The following is a 20853-nucleotide window of genomic DNA, read 5'->3' on the forward strand; positions in this document are numbered from 1 at the left end:
TTGTCAGCAATCGGCGTACGAGGTTACATCCAGAAAATGTGGAGAAGATGATGTTCATTAAAATGAATTATAATCAATTCCTCCGTGGAGACATTGACCAGCAGCAATTGCCTCCACAAAGTACACAGGGAGCTGAGATGGTGGATTCCAGTGGGGACGAATTGATAATCTGTGAGGAGGGGGATGTACACGGTGATATATCGGAGGATGATGATGAGGTGGACATCTTGCCTCTGTAGAGCCAGTTTGTGCAAGGAGAGATTAATTGCTTCTTTTTTGGTGGGGGTCCAAACCAACCCGTCATTTCAGTCACAGTCGTGTGGCAGACCCTGTCACTGAAATGATGGGTTGGTTAAAGTGTGCATGTCCTGTTTATACAACATAAGGGTGGGTGGGAGGGCCCAAGGACAATTCCATCTTGCACCTCTTTTTTCTTTAATTTTTCTTTGCGTCATGTGCTGTTTGTGGAATGTTTTTTGGAAGGGCCATCCTGCGTGACACTGCAGTGCCACTCCTAGATGGGCCCGGTGTTTGTGTCGGCCACTAGGGTCGCTTATCTTACTCACACAGCTACCTCATTGCGCCTCTTTTTTTCTTTGCGTCATGTGCTGTTTGGGGAGTGTTTTTTGGAAGGGCCATCCTGCGTGACACTGCAGTGCCACTCCTAGATGGGCCCGGTGTTTGTGTCGGCCACTAGGGTCGCTTATCTTACTCACACAGCTACCTCATTGCGCCTCTTTTTTTCTTTGCGTCATGTGCTGTTTGGGGAGGGTTTTTTGGAAGGGCCATCCTGCGTGACACTGCAGTGCCACTCCTAGATGGGCCCGGTGTTTGTGTCGGCCACTAGGGTCGCTTATCTTACTCACACAGCTACCTCATTGCGCCTCTTTTTTTCTTTGCGTCATGTGCTGTTTGGGGAGTGTTTTTTGGAAGGGCCATCCTGCGTGACACTGCAGTGCCACTCCTAGATGAGCACGGTGTTTGTGTCGGCCACTAGGGTCGCTTAGCTTAGTCATCCAGCGACCTAGGTGCAAATTTTAGGACTAAAAATAATATTGTGAGGTGTGAGGTATTCAGAATAGACTGAAAATGAGTGGAAATTATGGTTTTTGAGGTTAATAATACTTTGGGATCAAAATGACCCCCAAATTCTATGATTTAAGCTGTTTTTTAGTGTTTTTTTAAAAAAAACACCCGAATCCAAAACACACCCGAATCCGACAAAAAAAATTCGGTGAGGTTTTGCCAAAACGCGGTCGAACCCAAAACACGGCCGCGGAACCGAACCCAAAACCAAAACACAAAACCCGAAAAATTTCAAGTGCACATCTCTAATTTACACTCCCTCTGAATGCGGCGACTATTTGAACGCAGGACAGCAAAGTTAGCAGCCCAGCAATCAGGTTTGAATCACCCCCACTGTGTCTTCATTATTTATTTCTATGGGAATATATATTACTTATTACCAAATAAGATAATTAGCAGTTTTTCTAAGTTTTTGGTAATTCTGGTATAAACCACAGACAATTTTTAATCCTGGGTCTTGTGTGTGTGTGTGTGTGTGTGTGTGTGTGTGTGTGTGTGTGTGTGTGTGTTTGGATTAGGAGAACAGACTGTGCGTCTAGGGGACAGGCTTTGTGTGTAGTGACTAGGGGAGACAGGCTGTGTGTGTGTAGGAGCTGGGGAACAGGCCGTGTGTGTAGGAGACAGGCTGTGTGTGTGTAGCGACTAGAGGAGACAGGCTGTGTGTGTGTAGGAGCTGGGGAACAGGCCGTGTGTGTAGGAGACAGGCTGTGTGTGTAGTGACTGGAAGGGACAAGCTGTGTGTGTGTGGGGACTGGGCAAGGCCATAACCAGGTGCGTGCCAGTGGTGCCTGGCACACAGCACATATGCACTGTGGGCACACACCACTGGCAACACCTGCTGGCCTGTGCCGCTGTCGCACTGTGGGCTCCGCCCAGCAACTCACCCGCTGTGTTTCTCACCCACACCAAATCACAGCTCAGCTGCAGCTACCTCTCTCACATAAAGCCGGGTAGTGCTACAGCTCGTTCGCCCCACCTCCCTGCTCCCCCTCCTCTGCCCGGTCTTCTGGGAGAGATGACGTCTCTCTCCCAGACTCTGCCCAGCTCACCCACAGTGCCCTGCACTACGAAGAGTCGCAGCATAGGGCAGGAAGGACAAGAGGACTGCTGGCTAGTGGATGCTGCGGTCCCGGAGCAAACGTAAGTATAACACTCTCTCTGTCTTTCTGTCTTTCTCTCCCCCTCCCTCCCTTTGTAAAAGGGGACTCTGCCTGCCATAATGTGTAAAAAGAGGACTCTGCATGCATAATATGTAAAAAGGGAACTCTGCCTGCCGTGATGTGTAAATGGTAGACTCTGCGTGCCGTAATGTGTAAAAATGGGAACTCTGCTGCTGTACTGTGTAAAAGGGGACTCTGCCTGCCATAATGTGTAAAAAGGGGACTCTGCATGCTTAATATGTAAAAAGGGGACTCTGCCTGCCGTAATGTGTAAATAGGAGACTCTGCCTGCCATAATGTATAAAAAGGGGGACTCTGCTGCTGTACTATGGAAAAGGGGACTGTACCTGCCGTAATGTGTAAAAGGGGACTCTACCTGCCGTAATGTGTAAAAGGGGACTTTACCTGCCGTAATGTGTAAAAGGTAGCTCTACTTGCCGTAATGTGTAAAAGGGGACTCTATCTGCCGTAATGTGTGAAAGTGAGCTCTACCTGCCGAAATGTGTAAAAGGGGGCTCTACCTGTTGTAATGTGTATAAGTGTTGCTACTGTGCAGCATAATTTGAATAATGGAGACCACTGTATAGAGTAATAATTTCTATTATTTTTGTGGCCATACCCCTTCCTCATGAAGCCACACCCCTATTATTTTGCCACGCACATTGGCCCTATATTAAATATGGGTGACGCTGATGCTGTTTCTTGCACACAGCGCTAAAATGCCTTGTTACGGCACTGATGGGATGTATAATTTTAAGCAACCAGTTTTTCTTCTAATAATAATGATTATGATAAATCTTAACTGGATGTATTAGATTAAGGCCTCTGTTTACTTAAAGGTGAAGAACCTTTTACAATAGAAACACAGGGTCTAACATGGGGAAGCCTACATAACCCATAATGACAACGTGAAAAAAACTTTTTTTTTAGATTTTTGCAAATTTATTAAAAATAAAAAACAAGAAATCACATGTACATAAGTATTCACAGTATTTGCTCAATACTTTGTTGATAAACCTTTGGCAGCAATTACAGCCTCAAGTCTTTTTGAATATGATGCCACAAGCTTGGCACACCTATCTTTGGGCAGTTTCGCCAATTCTTCTATGCAACACCTCTCAAGTTCCATCAGGTTGGATGGGAAGCGTCGGTGCACAGCCATTTTTAGATCTGGGCTCTGGCTGGGCCACTCAAGGAAATTCAAAGAGTTGTCCTGAAGCCACTCCTTTGATATCTTGGCTGTGTGCTTAGAGTCGTTGTCCTGCTGAAAGTCGAACCGTCGCCCCATTCTGAGGTCAAGAGCGCTCTGGTGCAGGTTTTCATCCAGGATGTCTCTGTACATTGCTGCATTCATCTTTCTCTCTATCCTGACTAGTCTCCCAGTTCCTGCCGCTGGAAAACATCCCCACAGCATGATGCTGCCACCACCATGCTTCACTGTAGGGATGGTATTGGCCTGGTGATGAGCGGTACCTGGTTTCCTCCAAACATGACGCCTGGCATTCACGCCAAAGAGTTCAATCTTTGTCTCATCAGACCAGAGAAATTTGTTTTTCATGGTCTTAGAGTCCTTCATGTGCATTTTTTGCAAACTCCATGTGGGCTGCCATGTGCTTTTTACTACGGAGTGGCTTCCATCTGGTCACTCTACCATACATGCCTTATTTTGTGGATTGCTGCAGAGATGGTTATCCTTCTGGAAAGTTCTCCTCTCTCTACAGAGGAATGCTGTAGCTCTGACAGAGTGACCATTGGGTTCTTGGTCACCTCCTTGACTAGGGCCCTTATCCCCTGATCGCTCAGTTTAGATGGCCGACCAGCTCTAGGAAGAGTCCTGGTGGTTCTGAACATCTTCCATTTACGGATGATGGAGGCCACTGTGCTTATTGGGACCTTCAAAGCAGCAGATATTTTTCTGTACCCTTTTCCAGATTTGTACCTCGAGACAATCCTGACTTGGAGGTCTACAGACAATTCCTTTGACTTCATGCTTGGTTTGTGCTCAGACATGCACTGTCAAGTGTGGGACCTTATATAGGGCCTAATTCAGAGTAGTTGATCGCAGCAGCAAATTTGTTAGCAGTTGGGCAAAACCATGTGCACTGCAGGGGGGGGGGGCAGATATAACATATGCAGAGAAAGTTAGATTTGGGTGGAGCGTGTTCAAACTGAAATCTTAATTGCAGTGTCAAAATAAAGCAACCAGTATTTACCCTGAACAGAAACAAAATAACCCACCCAAATCTAACTCTCTCTGCAAATTTTATATCTGCCACACCTGCAGTGCACATGGTTTTGCCCAACTGCTAACAAATTTGCTGCTGCTATCAACTTTGAATTACCCTCATAGACAGGTCTGTTCCTTTCAGTCATGTCCAATCAACTTAATTTACCACAGGTGGACTCCAATTAAACTGTAGGAACATCTCAAGGATGATCAATGGGAACAGGATGCACCTGAGCTCAATTTTCAGCTTCATGGCAAAGCGTGTGAATATGTATGTACATGTAAATTTGTTAGTTTTTTAGTCTTAATAAATTTGCAAAAAAACAAAAAAATTTCACGTTGTCATTATGGGGTATTGTGTGTAGAATTTTGAGGGAAAAATGAATTTATTCCATTTTGGAATAAGGCTGTAACATAACAAACTGTGGAAAAAGTGAAGTGCTATGAATTCTTTCCAGATGTATTGTACATGTGGATATCCCTGGTGACTGGTCCAGCAAAGTGGTATGTTAACTCTAGTCTTAACTGCTTCAGGCTGAGTACTGCTCAGATGCCTCGAAAAGATTTATGTATTGGTAAATTATGTTAATAAATGGTTCTCTAACGCTGTGACGAGCCGTTCCTTATAAACCTGGACGTACTATAAGTACTGTGGTGCAGATGTATTAAGCCTGGAGAAGTGATAAAGCAGTGATAAGTGGAAGGTGATAACGCACCAACCAATCAGGTCCTAACTGTCATTTTTCAAACTGTAATGGCTGGCTGGTGCGTTATCACCTTCCACTTGTCACTACTTTATCACTTCTCCAAGCTTAATGCATCTGACTGCCCCTATGTCACAAGTGTGCTCTCCCACAAGGAAGTGAAGTCCCCTGCACAAATGCCCTCTCAACCCCTTTAGGCCATTTACATGTTCTTCCTGCTTTGTAAACTTATATTCTGAATGAGGATGAACCAAAGCTGTACTCTGCAAGCAACGTTTCCAATCTACTCAACTAACCCATTGGCCAGTACAGTCATTTACTTCCCTGTAGGTGCCACCATTTGGGATATTTCAACTGGGGTTCATAAATGACCCTTAAAGTTCTATTGAACCTACAGGCTTAAACATAAACACCATACTAGATGAAGTCACAATTAATTTAGTAGATTTAATTACGGGAATAAATAAAATGAATTAAACCATAGGATCTATAGTAAAATATTTATTGCCGCAGCAACCACTGGCAAGTACATTTGGGATTGTGTAAATATAACCTGATTACCTTATTAATATGCATGCAGCTGACAGGTGTCATCATCTGCATTTTTAATGAGCGTGTACATGAGCTGCAGCATAATGAACTAAGTTATAATGCATTGAAGATACACAGACACACAGCATCTGCAAAGCAATTTATGGAGCATAGATGTTTTCTTTATTTCATTAATAATACGTATGCCTTGGTGTATATGGAGTTATTCATAATTAAGTGAAGCACACTGAAGCCATTATAACATGAAGGAAAAAGGTATCATTGGTTGATAGTTATTTTAAAGGCAGAAAGTAACTTTCACACGTACATTTTTATTCTTCTATCTATCAGCACATTGGAAGCGGTTATGTACTGTATTTTATTCTTTTAATCCCCAGAGAAGAGGGTGCCCGCATGGACTCTGCGCACAGATACCTCTCTTCTCTTAAACCGCCCCTGCAAACGGATCATAAATCATAGTCAGGGAATCAAAGTCTATAATCTTAGTCGCAGCAAGCCCAAGTCCAGGAAATTCAATAAGTGCACAAATAGAAGGAGCTGGACCTCAGGTTAGACCACAATAATAGTGAAGTAGTGATCCTCACTTCCTGCCTTGTACACCCACAACCTGAATGGTATTGGTTGTGGCCAGGAAGTGGGCAATGGTAAACACACACTGGAAACCAGTTGCCATCACATCCAATTCAGTCAACCACTGATGGTTACACTGTGCGCCAGTGCCGTAACTAGGCATTTTAGCGCTGTGTGCAAGAAACGACATTGGCGCGCCCCCCCCCCCCCCCATGTAAGATAGGGGCAGTGCGCTCCGTAGGCGTGTGAAAAATATATAGGGGCGTGGCTTCATGGGGAAGGGGCGTGGCCACAAAATAATAGCAATTCATACTACGGTGCACAGTAGTCTACATTATTCAAATTACGCTGCACAGTAGCGCCACTACACCAGGTAGAGCCCCTTTTATACATTACAGCAGACAGCGTCCCCCTTTTTACACATTACAGCAGACAGTCTCCCTTTTAACACATTGCGGCAGACAGCGTCCCCTTTTTTACACATTACAGCAGACAGCGTCCCCTTTTTTAACATTACGGCAGACAGCGTCCCCTTTTTACACATTACAGCAGACAGCGTCCCCGTTTTTACACATTACGGCAGACGGTGTCCCCCTTTATACACATTGCGGCAGCCAGTCCCCCTTTTTACACATTATGGCAGCCAGTCCCCCTTTTTACACATTGCGGTAGCCAGTCCCCATTTTTACACATTGCGGCAGCCAGTCCCCCTTTTTACACATTGCGGCAGCCAGGCCCCCTTTTTACACATTGCGGCAGCCAGTCCCCCTTTTTACACATTGCGGCAGCCAGTCCCCCTTTTTACACATTGCGGCAGCCAGGCCCCCTTTTTACACATTGCGGCAGCCAGGCCCCCTTTTTACACATTATGGCAGACGGTGTCCCCCTGAGAGAGAGAGAGATACTTACCATCTCCCCGCTGACAGGCTCCTCGTGCAGCTCCCTCGGTGCAGGCAGGTGAGAAGGAGGAGGAGGGAGGGGGACTGGAGCCGCAGCAGCGCTATTTCATTGGTAGTAAGCGCCGCTGCAGCATCCCCCTCTCCTTCCGTATGGGCTGCCCGGCGCTGCTGTGGATGCTGGGATGGAGGAACCGCATCCCAGCATCCACAGCAGCGCCGGGCAGCCAATACAGAAGGAGAGGGGGATGCTGCAGCGGCGCTTACTACCAATGAAATAGCGCTGCTGCGGCTCCAGTCCCCCTCCCTCCTCCTCCTTCTCACCTGCCCGGCGCTGTAGCTCTCCTCCACAGCGCGGCGGCGCACGGCGCAGACTTCAGAGGCATGTAATGAGTCAATTTGACTCATTACATGCCGCTGGCCGTGCGCCCTCAGGGCAACTGCGCTGTGTGCCAAGCCCACTTGGCACACACGTATTTACGGCCCTGCTGTGCGCATTTGCAGAAGCAGACTGGGCTTTAAGCACACATGATCTGCGCTGCACACACCTCATCCTGGTGTTCACAGCTGAATACAAGCAACTGAGTGGGCCTTGGGAAGTAACAAACACTGAACAATGAGTACAGAGTACAATGCTTATGTTATGTATTTAGTGTTTTTCGTATTTTAACCCATTTAATGGTTTCAGTTGGTAAAAAAACAACAACCCAATGAACACATAGAGCAGGGAGTCCAAACTTTCCTCTTGTAGTATCATATAATGTAAAGGACTTCGGGTGCAAAATATTTCTCCCAGCCTCCCAGCACATAGGTAATTGCTGTTATGCTAAAACTGCAGCAGGGCATGCTGGGATGTATAATTCCACAGCAACTGGAGTGACGCATATTGCCTACCCCTGTGCTTCACAGTAGTGCTCCTAATTGATTATTTGACTAAGGGGTCTATTTACTAAAGCCTTGGATGGAGATAAAGTGGATGGAGATAAAGTACCAGCCAATCAGCTACTAACTGTCATTTCTCAAACACAGCCTGTTACATGTTAGTTAGAAGCGGATTGGCTGGTACTTTATCTCCATGCACTTTTTCCCCATCTAAGGCTTAGTAAATAGACCCCTAAGTGCAATACATAATATGCTACATATCTGTGCCCTCAGTTCATAACATGCCACAAGCAGTGTTCCCAATTTATATGCTACACAATAGTGATCGCAATCAGTGGCATGAGGTGAGGTGTGGCAGAGCCTCCCCTGTCATACTCCAGTATACTCCAGAGTTTTGACTATAAAAATGATAGGAAAAATACAAAGAAGATATTGTAAATATCTTCTATGTTTTATTCTAATCATTTTTATAGTCAAAACTCTGGAGGAAAAAGTCCATGACATGGTGAGACACCGCCCACCTGCCCACCTTTTCTGCACATCTTTGATGAAATCTCACTAAGTTGCCAGCAGTATATACTGCTGCCCCTGTGTATAATGCCCACGTGAACCTCCGGGTTCATATATGTGTTTGTAAATCTGTCTCTGATTCTAGCCAGTGCCTCCTCAGCCATTTTCCAGAATATTCTACACAGCAGGGTCCCCAATTCATGACATATGCTATAATGCATTAGAGAAGAGTGTAGACAGTCTGTAGAGTAGTGCTGACCGTGGTACTGAAATATGGAAATGGCCATGGACATAGGGCAGTGATTTTCAACCTTTTTTTACTCGCGGCACACCAAACAATATTTTCAAAATGCCAAGGCACACCATCAGTTCACCCACAGAAAAAAACAAAACAAAACACACATTGGCCCTCACAGTAAAAAACAAATCCACACATACATTGGCCTACACAGAAAAAACAATCACATTGCTCCCCACATAAATCATGTTGCTCCCTACATAAATCCTATTACTTCCCACATGTATTATTCACATTGTTCCCCCCATAAATCCTATTGTTCCCCACAGGAGAATAACATAACAAATATTAGCCCATACTGGTCAGCTGTCCTCTCTGTCCCCCAGTGGCGGGGGTTGTTCATAGTTGAGTGCTGCGAATACTGAGCAGCGGGCGGTCGGGCAGATGTTGATGCAGGAGGGAACTGTAAGTTGTGTATGCAGGCAGGTGGGCTGGCTGAGTGGTGAGACGCAGCGGCCGTGACTTATGATATCACACCGCCGCGTCACCAAGGCATAGGTCATGGCCGGAGCATGACTGATTCTCTAAGAAGAGCCCGGGCCAACAGTTCACTCTGAAGGTGCTCTGGCTCCGTGGCACACCTTGCAACTGGTCGCGGCACACTAGTGTGCCACGGCACACTGGTTGAAAAAGCCTGACATAGGGGGACAGAGATAGCCGCAGGAAGAGGTCCAACCCCCCTTCCCCCCAGGATACAGGATGCGGTGCAGCACAAACCTCCACCAATCCCAAAACTCCTCGTCTGGAGCTCAGCATGGCGCTCCGGAATAGGGCTGGAGGCATCCAGCAGTTCAAAGAATGGACATGTCATCCTGCTACTCCAACCTAGCATGAACATTAGGCCCAGACAGCCGCAGGTGGCGGGCCTTGTTTAGCCCATGGGCCATAATTTAGACGACCCTGACATAGAATAACAATAGGCTGAGGAGTGAGAGGGAAGAAGAGGAAATGTGGAAATGCTTACCGATAGACTAGAAGGTATGTCAGCATGCCCATGTAATCTGGAATAAACAATAAAAAAACACTCATTTTAAATGCTGATGGTAAAAACCATCATGTTATTACACACGACGTGGTAAATGGGTATTTTACACCGACTTCCAGCAGCTTTACAGTATCATTATCATTGAGCTGCCAAGGTAACTATCTCAGTGAGCAGTTCTGTGCGTACGCTGAGAGCATAGAAAGGAAAACAAAATGTATTGTTTTACTAACCATTTAAATAGGTAATAATGTAAGTAAAAAAGAAAGGTTTGCTATAATCTACGTAAACCACTTACAACAGCCCAGGTTATTTATTGCTAGAACTCAGCTCTTCCACGTGGGTGGTAGACTTTATGGACTGTGGATATTGCAATGTATAGTGAGAAAATTAGTGATGAAACGCAGTGCGTCACCAAAATACATTTCTAAGTTTAGTTCCATTTAATGAAAAATGTACTGGTTAAATATACAGTATCTTCATCAACGTTCCAAGCAAAACGTTTTGTCTTCAGAAAAGGGGTATGGGTCACTAGGTCGACAGTCATTAGGTCGACCACTGTTGGTCGATATGTATTTGGTCGACATGGCCACTAGGTCGGCATAGTCATTAGGTCGACATGGAAAAAGGTCGACATGAGTTTTTAAACTTTTTTGGTGTTGTTTTCTTCGTAAAGTGACGGGGGACCCCAATTAGTGCACTGTGTAACCTCGCATGGCTCGCTTCGGGCAAGGTGCCTTGCTCCGCTACCGCTGCTCTCGGCACAGGTTACTATTCCAAATCGTAGTCCACGTGGATCATAAAGTATGAAAAAGTTCAAAAAAAGTTTTTTTTTTTTTTTTTAAAACTCATGTCGACCTTTTTCCATGTCGACCTCGTTCATGTCGACCTAATGACCATGTCGGCCTAGTGACCATGTCGACCTACTGCATGTCGACCAATAGTGGTCAACCTAATGACTGTCGACCTAAGTGTGGTCGACCTAATGACCATTTCCCCAGAAAAGTCAGACAGACGGAATCCATTGTAGAGAGCAGCGATGAGAGACTCATGGGTAAAACAGGCGTTCCAACTCACAGAACAGTTCTTTCCGAATATTCACAGAACTACAGTAGGACATCTTTCAGGTTTCTCAAAGGAACAGCAAAACGCTGATTCTTTTTATTCACAATGGGGGTTATTCCGAGTTGTTCGCTCGCAAGCGGATTTTAGCAGATTTGCTCATGCTAAGCCGCCGCCTACTGGGAGTGAATCTTAGCATCATAAAATTGCGAACGACGTATTCGCAATATTGCGATCACATACCTCGTAGCAGTTTCTGAGTAGCTTCAGACTTACTCGGCATCTGCGATCATTTCAGTGCTTGTTGTTCCTGGTTTGACGTCACAAACACACCCAGCGTTCGCCCAGACACTCCTCCGTTTCTCCGGCCACTCCTGCGTTTTTTCCGGAAACGGTAGCGTTTTTTCCCACACGCCCATAAAACGGCCTGTTTCCGCCCAGTAACACCCATTTCCTGTCAATCACATTACGATCGCCAGAACGATGAAAAAGCCGTGAGTAAAATTCCTAACTGCATAGCAAATTTACTTGGCGCAGTCGCAGTGCGGACATTGCGCATGCGCATTAAGCAGAAAATTGCTGCGATGCGAAGATTTTTACCGAGCGAACAACTCGGAATGACCCCCAATGTACAGCACTTAAACACCAATGCAACCATGAAATGTGATGAAATGCTGCTTTATCATGTTATGTGGATCAGTAATATAGCAGCAGTGAAACATCATACTGGAGGCTAAACATGGATCATGGATGAAATATGTCTGTTCCTCATGTACTGTAACAGTAAAATTGATTTCTGTAAGACAACGTCTGACAATGATAGAAATATATCATAATGAAAGCAGTATTCAGCTTATTAAATAACAATGGTCCTCATTCAGAGGTGGGCGCAAATGTCGCTGCTGCTTCGTACATAGCAGCTGTCCAAAAATATGCAAATGACGCAGGAGGTGTCTTGTGTAAAAAGACGCCCAATGGGCCTAATTCAGAGTTGATCGCAGAAGCAAATTTGTTAGCAGTTGGGCAAAACCATGTGCACTGCAGGGGGGGCAGATATAACATGTGCAGAGAGAGTTAGATTTGGGTGGGGTGTGTTCAAACTGAAATCTAAATTGTAGTGTAAAAATAAAGCAGCCAGTATTTACCCTGCACAGAAACAATATAACCCACCCAAATCTAACACTCTCTGCATGTTATATATGCCCCACCTGCAGTGCAAATGGTTTTTCCCAACTGCTAACAAATTTGCTGCTGCGATCAACTTTGAATTACCCCCAATGACGGCTGCTCTGATCTGCTGCCTTTGTCCGAAGACACAACATCCGGACCATGAGTTGCAGCATCAGACCTCCTTGCAACCCTGGAGTTATTCAGAATGATTGATACAACTATGGGGGTGATTCAGACCTGATCAGGCTGCGGCGAACAAGGCACTGTGATTGGAGTCCCAGTTCCATTGCAAAACATGCACACTGCGGATCTGGCGCATGTGCAGTCTCGAAAACATTGGTCAATAGCGACAAAATTGGGGCTGTATCCGGGTAGGAATCAGGCCCAGTGGGCAATGTGGTATTTAGTGCCAAACCAACAGTTTATACATATCATTATTTTATAGTTTCAAAAATAAATACTGTACTTGCATCTGATTGGTTGCTGTGTTATACTGTATATTTTTGTCTGTTACTGTAGTTTATTAAATGAGAATTCCACCTTCAGAGCTTAATGTTGTTTATACATATTTGTTTTAGTTGCCCTTGAATACAACAGATTATCAGGTTAGCATTGTGACCAGGGCCCTATGTGTATGGAGTTTGTATGTGTCCCCCCACTCCCACCCCCCAGCTGGGTGCTTAAGTTCTCTCAGACACTTAAAAAACATACTGGTAAGTTAATTGGATTCTGAGAAGAATTCCATGTGTGTGTGCGTGTGTGTGTGTGTGTGTGTGTGTGTGTGTGTGTGTGTGTGTGTGTGTGTGTGTGTGTGTGTGTGTGTGTGCATGTGTGTGTGTGTGCCCCTGTCTGTCCATCCAATGGGGCCGGAATTGATGTGAACAACAAATACACTATGTATAGCACTGCATAAAATGGTGGTGCTGTACAGATAAATATGAATAAGTCTGTGCATTGGACACAATTACAGCAGGTGTATAGAACCAGAATCTAGTGCCTTACACTATGTTAGTTAAATGTATCTAGACAATATAAATCTATTTAGAGATGAGCGGGTTCGGTTCTCTGGGAACCGAACCCTACCGAACTTCACGTGTCAAACACGGGTCCGAGCCAGGCTTGGTTGTTCCCGCCTGACTCGGAAAACCCGAACGAGGCAAAACGTCATCATCCCGCTGCATCATCCCGCTGTCGGATTCTCGCGAGATTCGGATTCCATATAAAGAGCCGCGCGTCGCCGCCATTTTCACTCGTGCATTGTAGAGGGTACAGAGAGGGCATGGCTATGTTCTCTCAGTGTCAAATCTCAGTATCGGTGCTCAGTATCAGTGCTTATTGCTGCTCAGTAATACTAGTACTGTGTCTCTCTTGTGCTGCATCTTGCTGCTGTAGGGTGCTCTGGTAGTAGTGTCATGTGACTGCATCGGTCATCATCATTCCAGTCACAGTGGTATCTGGGGGGGGGTGACAATTCTAGAGTGCTTTTGTGCTGCTCAGTAATACTAGTACACTGTCTCTCGAGTCTCTTGTGCTGCATCTTGCTGCTGTAGGGTGCTGTGGTAGTAGTGTCCTGTGCAGGGCCGACCCGCCCGTTACGCGGAGTACGCGTATGAGTAAGGCGCCACAGTGAGGAAGGCGCCGCAGCCTGCACCATGCACACGCCGTCACGCCGCACTCTGCTGAAGCTGCTGTCTCCTGCCTGGGTTCCCGGCCGCGCTGTCAGTGGCTTTTTCGGACGCCCTCCCGCCTGCCTGTCAGTGTCTCTCTCCCCTGCCCGCCCACCCACGCTGTCAGTGGCTCTCCCCCCGCCCGCGCTGTCAGTGGCTCTCTCCCCCGGCCGCCCACCTGCGCTGTCAGTGGCTTCCCCCCCCACTCGCCCGCGCTGTCAGTGGCTCTCCCCCCCCCCCCCACCGCCCGCGCTGTCAGTGGCTCTCTCCCCCGGCCGCCCACCTGCGCTGTCAGTGGCTCCCCCCCCCACCAGCCCGCGCTGTCAGTGGCTCCCCCCCCCCCCCACCGCCCGCGCTGTCAGTGGCTCCCCCCCCACACCCGCCCGCGCTGTCAGTGGCTCTCCCCCCCCACCTGCCCGCGCTGTCAGTGGCTCTCCTCCCCTACCCGCCCGCGCTGTCAGTGGCTCCCCCCCCGCCTGAGTCTGAGGAGAAGCTGCTACTGCAGTGCTGTGCCCCCCTCCCTCCCAAGCTGTCTTCCTACGGGCGTTGGGTGGGCTGCCTGCAGCTTGAACCAGAGCATAATGAAAAGGCTGCCTGCATGCTGACGCCGCAAGCACCAAGAGACCTGCGCAACAGTGAGTGCATCTGCCCTGTGACCCCAGCGGCATGTGTGTCCGCACACTTCAGCAGGCTGTGTGGGGTGGTGGATGGGCTTACTGTAGGGGGTTCCAGCGTCGCTGTCTGCGGTGGACGACTGAGGGGCTGAGGTGTGTATAACATGCTCTACCTGGCGCAATGTGTATAACGTGCTCTACCTGGTGCATTGTGTATAACGTGCTCTACCTGGCGCATTGTGTATAACGTGCTCTACCTGGTGCAGTGTGTTTAGGAGATTATACTTGGTGCAATGTGTATAACGTGCTCTACCTGGCGCACTGTGTATAACGTGCTTTACCTGGCGCACTGTGTATAACGTGCTTTACCTGGCGTACTGTGTATAACGTGCTTTACCTGGTACAATGTGTATAACATGCTCTACCTGGCGCATTGTGTATAACGTGCTCTAACTGGCGCAGTGTGTTTAGGAGATTATACTTGGTGCAATGTGTATAAGCGGCACTACTGTGTGGTGTAATGTGAATTGGCACTATTATGTGGCCACGCCCCTTCCCCACAAAGCCACGCCCCAAATTGGCGCGCACTGTTCTATTCTTTACTGTCTGGGTGCTGGAGCACCTATTCACTTTCTGCCGAAGGGCACTAAAATGTCTAGTTACAGCTCTGGGGCAGAGTGTCCTGCATGCTACACAGCCCAGCAGCATTGTCACCCCCCTCCTCCCCTTGCAACACTTTTGTACTGTCCAAATCAAGTCTGTATTTTTATATTTTAATCGTTAATAAGATTAATAAGAACCTTCATTCCGATGGGACCCAGAAAAGGACAGGTAGGACCCCAATTTTTAAAAGTGAGGGGTCCCTGGGACCTACTTTTTTGGGGGGCTCAGCACGATCACTGCTCCCTGTCACCCCAGCCTTCCCTGTCACCCACTATCTCCCTGTCACCCCAGCCTCCTCAGTCACCCACTATCTCCATCACCTCTGCCACCCAGTTACGCACTTTCTCCCTGTCATCGACAATCTCCCTGTACCCCTGGGGAAACTATTGTGTGGCCACGCCCCTTCCTTGTGAGACCACACCTCTTTTAAAATTTGATCCCATCAAGGGGCGCTAAATTCTAAATTCGCAAACCAAATTTTTTTTAACTTGGGACGGCCCTGGTCCTGTGACTGCATCGGTCATCATCATTCCAGTCACAGTGGTATCTGGGGGGTGACAATTCCATAGTGCTTTTGTGCTGCTCACTAATACTAGTACAGTGTCTTGTGCTGCATCGTGCTGCTCAGTGTCAGTTCTCCGTAGTATCATCAGTGCTCAGTATCATCAGTGCTCAGTATCACTGCTCATTGTCTTGTGGTGCTCAGTAACACTACATTACTAATACTAGTACAGTGTCTTGTGCTAATCGTGCTGCTCAGTGTCAGTTCTCCGTAGTATCATCAGTGCTCAGTATCATCAGTGCTCAGTATCACTGCTCATTGTCTTGTGGTGCTCAATAATACTACATTACTAATACTGGTATAGTGTCTTGTGCTGCATCTTGCTGCTGTAGGGTGCTGTGGTAGTGTCCTGTCACTGTGCATAGGTCATCATCATTCCAGTCACAGTGGTATCTGGTATCTATCTAGTGGTATCTAATTCCAGACATTACTGCCATCTAATTCCAGATATATTACTGGCATATAATTCCACACATTAAAAAATGGAGAACAAAAATTTGGAGGGTAAAATAGGGAAAGATCAAGATCCACTTCCACCTAGTGCTGAAGCTGCTGCCACTAGTCATGGCCTGCCAACAATTACTGACATATCTCCTGTCACTGCATATGATTCTGTCACCATTGAAAGAATAGTGGAGGATTATATGAGTGACAGCATCCAAGTAGGCATGTTAGACAGTCCATATGTATACTGGCAGGAAAAAGAGGCAATTTGGAGGCCCTTGCACAAACTGGCTTTATTTTACCTAAGTTGCCCCCCCCCCCCCCACCCCCACCCCCTCCAGTGTGTACTCCGAAAGAGTGTTTAGTTCAGCCGGTCACCTTGTCAGCGATCGGCGTAGGAGGTTACTTCCAGAAAATGAGTAGCTGATGTTTATCAAAATGAATTATAAATTCCTCCGTTGAGACATTTGCCAGCAATTGCCTCCAAAAAGTACACAGGGACCTGTGATGGTGGATTCCAGTGGGGACGAATTTATACTCTGTGAGGAGGAGGATGTACACAGTGAAAGGGTTGAGGAATCGGAGGATGAGGATGAGGTGGACATCTTGCCTCTGTAGAGCCAGTTTGTGCAAGGAGAGATTGATTGCTTCTTTTTTGGTGGGGGCCCAAACCAACCAGTCATTTCAGTCGTATGGCAGACCCTGTCGCTGAAATGATTGGTTTGTTAAAGTGTGCATGTCTTATTTATACAACATAAGGGTGGGTGGGAGGGCCCAAGGACAATTCCATCTTGCACCTCTTTTTTTATTTATCTTTGCATCATGTGCTGTTTGGGGACTATTTTTTTTAAGTGCCATCCTGTCTGACACTGCAGTGCCACTCCTAGATGGGCCAGGTGTTTGTGCCGCCCACTTGGATCGCTTAGCTTAGTCATCCAGTGACCTTGGTGCAAATTTTAGGACTAAAAATAATATTGGCCCTCATTCCGAGTTGTTCGCTCGCTAGCCGCTTTTCGCAGCATTACACACGCTAAGCCGCCGCCCTCTGGGAGTGTATCTTAGCATAGCAGAATTGCGAACGAAAGATTCGCAATTTTGTGAAAAGATTTCTCTGTGCAGTTTCTGAGTAGCTCGAGACTTACTCTTCCAGTGCGATCAGTTCAGTGCTTGTCGTTCCTGGTTTGACGTCACAAACACACCCAGCGTTCGCCCAGACACTCCCCCGTTTCTCCAGCCACTCCCGCGTTTTTTCCCAGAAACGGCAGCGTTTTTTCACACACTCCCATAAAACGGTCAGTTTCCGCCCAGAAACACCCACTTCCTGTCAATCACACTCCGATCACCAGAACGAAGAAAAAACCTCGTAATGCTGTGAGTAAAATACCAATCTTCATAGCAAATTTACTTGGTGCAGTCGCAGTGCGAACATTGCGCATGCGCAATTAGCGGAAAATCGCTGCGATGCGAAGAAAATTACCGAGCGAACAACTCGGAATGAGGGCCATTGTGAGGTGTTCAGAATAGACTGGAAATGAGTGGAAATTATGGTTATTGGGGTTAATAATACTATAGGATCAAAATTACCCCCAAATTCTATGATTTTAGCTGTTTTTGAGGGTTTTTTTTTTAAAAACCACCCAAATCCAAAACGCATCCGAATCCGACAAAAATCCGAAAGGGTGGTTTAGCCAAAATGCGTCCGAATCCAAAACACGACCACGGACCCGAATCCAAAACCAAAACACAAAACACAAAAATGCCCGCTGCACATCTCTAAATCTATTATTATTATAAAGTAACCCTTTAACAAGCCCTATGCATTTCATAAAGAACCACTCCCCTATGCTTTACATAAGTACATATCTGCCTACTCCTCTGGATCACCTAAGAGACTCCTGATTTTTTGGGAGGTCCCTCAGGCTCCCAGAGGAGAAGGTGGTCCTCCCGCTTCCTCCCTACTTCCTAGTAAAGTGGTTAGCATGGGGAGACTAATGCTGGAACTTGCGGGCTGTGTGCGAACCCAATATGACAGGATTCTATGATAATCATCATTTTGTGTAAAAATAATGTGTGCAGGGAGTGCGGTTTGGGCCCCCTGAACCCTGGGGGCCTGTGTGCACCGCACACACTACACCCATTATGAATACGCCAGTGCTCCTTCCTTTGTGTACATCCATGCAGCCGAATGTGCATGGACTAAGATGCGCCCCTTGTAGTGCCCGTGCATGCTGTCTGGTTCTCTGACCACGGCCTCCTATGTCTACAGCTGTGCATCTGGGAACACATCTGCTTACATAGACACTCCCTCAACACTCCCATAATATGCCTACTGGCTCATCTCTGCGTGTACTACTACTCCCCTCCCCAGTCATCATCGCCCCAGGATGCATCACTTTGCCGCCACCTTTCTGATACCATCTGCCCCATCGCAACAGCACCTTTCTGCATGCACTCTGTGTAACACATGCGTCATAGGGGTTTCCAGAACTTTTCGAGCATGTGCAGTTGCAAATATTCGTCCAGGTGATTCAGATGTGGTTGGAATAACTATCGCTGCTGCTTACATGAAAGCAGCAGCGATATCGCTAATATGGTAAGGCAGCAGCAGCAGCAGCAGCGGTGCAGTGTGGGATAGTGGGGGTCATTCAGATGTGGTTGGAGTTGCTTTACATGCAGCAAAGTACAGATAATTGTTGGTACTTGCGCATGTGCAGGACCCGTTCTGCACATTCACCAATGGGTCCTGTAACAATGGACACTGATCGGCGTCAGAGTGTCAATCACTGCAGTTTGGGGGCTGGGAGAGGGCAGTGACGGCCTCCGTTTCTCCAAATGGAGGCATGTCACTGTCGTTGTAGGGTAGGGAAGAGGCCAGGATCTCTGTCAGAGGATGGAGTTTTCCTGGCCTTTGTGTAGGACCCATGGGACATGCAGATGCCCAATGGTGCCAGGGAAGATCCGTGACGCCTCCTGCTGCATTACCATAATAGTACTATCACTGCTGCTTCTATGTAAGCAGCAGCAATAGCACCTCCAACCGGGTGGTATTCAGTATGCCAGCTGTTGGGATCTCGGCGCTCAGTATACCGGCGCCAGAATCCCGACACCCGGCATACCGACAACTATTCCCCCTCTTGGGGGTCCACGACCCCCCCTGGAGGGAGAATAAATAGCGTGGCCACCGTGCCCGCAAGGGGCTCATTTGCACCCTCACAGCTGCCAAGATCCCAGCCGCCGGCATACCATACTACACTCCCTCCAACCACATCTGCATTAGCCCCAGTGTGCTACTAATGAGGGTCTGAAACATCTCTGCCAGAAGCATTTATTAGACTTCAGTACAATTTCCGAGCCTCTTGTTCTAAGAAGAATATTGTGTTTGAAGTGTTGTCAGAAGCTGATGCGCTGATGCGTCCAACAAGTGTAATATCCTCAACGGGCTTTGGGTGAGGATACTTAATAATGTAATTTGCGAGTATTATTGTCCCATTTTCAACAGCCAATTTCTCTTTTTCCTGCTATTTGCAGTGTTCAGTGTTTTACTGACTTGACAATGAGAACAGGTAGAGTAAACTCTTCAGCTAAAGCCGCTTTTACAGATAATCAGAGAGGTTTATTACAGACTATCACTTGTGGTTCACTTTCATAAGACTTCATAATGGGCTAATAATACGCTGTGATTTAAATTAACAATGCCAACACTTTCCACTTTATAAATTTCATTTTATAATTGACCTATTAACTGAGATCCCTTTTTCTCACTCTCTGCAGCTCATCGGATTTGTATACGCTTGTTATGTGATCAGTGTTTTCACAGATGAAGAGGACAGCTGTAAGTACCAATGTATCCATGTATGACCTTTGTACTAGACATAAATGGGACTTAGAAAGCAATTACGATTAAATAAATTATGTTATGTGGGGTGCAATGATGAAACATTGAATGAAAAGTTACATAAAAGACCACTAAATTACTAATTTCAGATATGAACCAAGAAGTCAAAATATATTGTTCAGTGATAAGCTGACATTGCATTGTATCTCTAATAATAGCTTCCTGGTCCATTACATACAACTTTAACTCCCTGACCGTTTCTTGGGGTGCTATGACATCACTGGTCCTTGGCTGATGTACTATGACATAACTCACTCTGCCCCTTGGCTAAGGTGCTGTGACACCACTTACTCTGCCCTTTGACTAATGTGTTGTGACATCACTCACCCTGCCCTTGGGCTGAGGTACTGTGACATCACTCACACTGCCCTTGGCTAAGGTGCTATGACATCACTAGCCTTGCCCTTTGCCTGAGACAGTGTGACATCACTGACCCTACCTCTGGGCTGAGGTGCAATGACATCACTCACACTGCCCCTTGGCTGAGATGCTGTGACACCACTTACTCTGCCCCCTTGACTAATGTGCTGTGACATCACTGATCCTGCCCTTGGGCTGAGGTGCTGTGACATCACTCACACTGCCCTTGGATAAGGTGCTGTGACATCACTGGCACTGACCCTACAGATGGGTCCACCGTTATCTTGACTAGTTTTGTGCACCTAGTCACAACATGACTTATTAGCATAAACCCTTCATCTATTGTTCTCAACTGCAATACAAAACAGAGAACAATACAGCAGGAGATTAAGTCATTACAGCAGGGGATTAAGTCTGATTGGCCAGTCACAGTTAATCCTATTAACCGTCAAGATAAATGTGGACCCATCTGTACCTCTGGGCTGAAGTGCAATGACATCACTAACACTGCCCTTGGCCTGGGGTGCTGGGACATTAGTGGCTCAGCCC

The 20853-nt window shown here is 46.8% G+C and overlaps 1 protein-coding gene across 1 annotated transcript in view; it reads left to right on the top strand.

Moving 5' to 3' along the window:
- Positions 1–20853, top strand: part of NKAIN3 (sodium/potassium transporting ATPase interacting 3) — a 1038088-nt gene that overhangs the window by 956616 nt on the left and 60619 nt on the right. Inside the window, exon 5 of the mRNA XM_063923781.1 lies at positions 19821–19881. Coding sequence (XP_063779851.1) covers positions 19821–19881 — 61 coding nt within the window. The remainder of the gene's footprint in view (positions 1–19820; positions 19882–20853) is intronic.

The sequence above is a fragment of the Pseudophryne corroboree genome, chromosome 5 (genome assembly GCF_028390025.1).
Source record: "Pseudophryne corroboree isolate aPseCor3 chromosome 5, aPseCor3.hap2, whole genome shotgun sequence".
NCBI lineage: Eukaryota > Metazoa > Chordata > Amphibia > Anura > Myobatrachidae > Pseudophryne > Pseudophryne corroboree.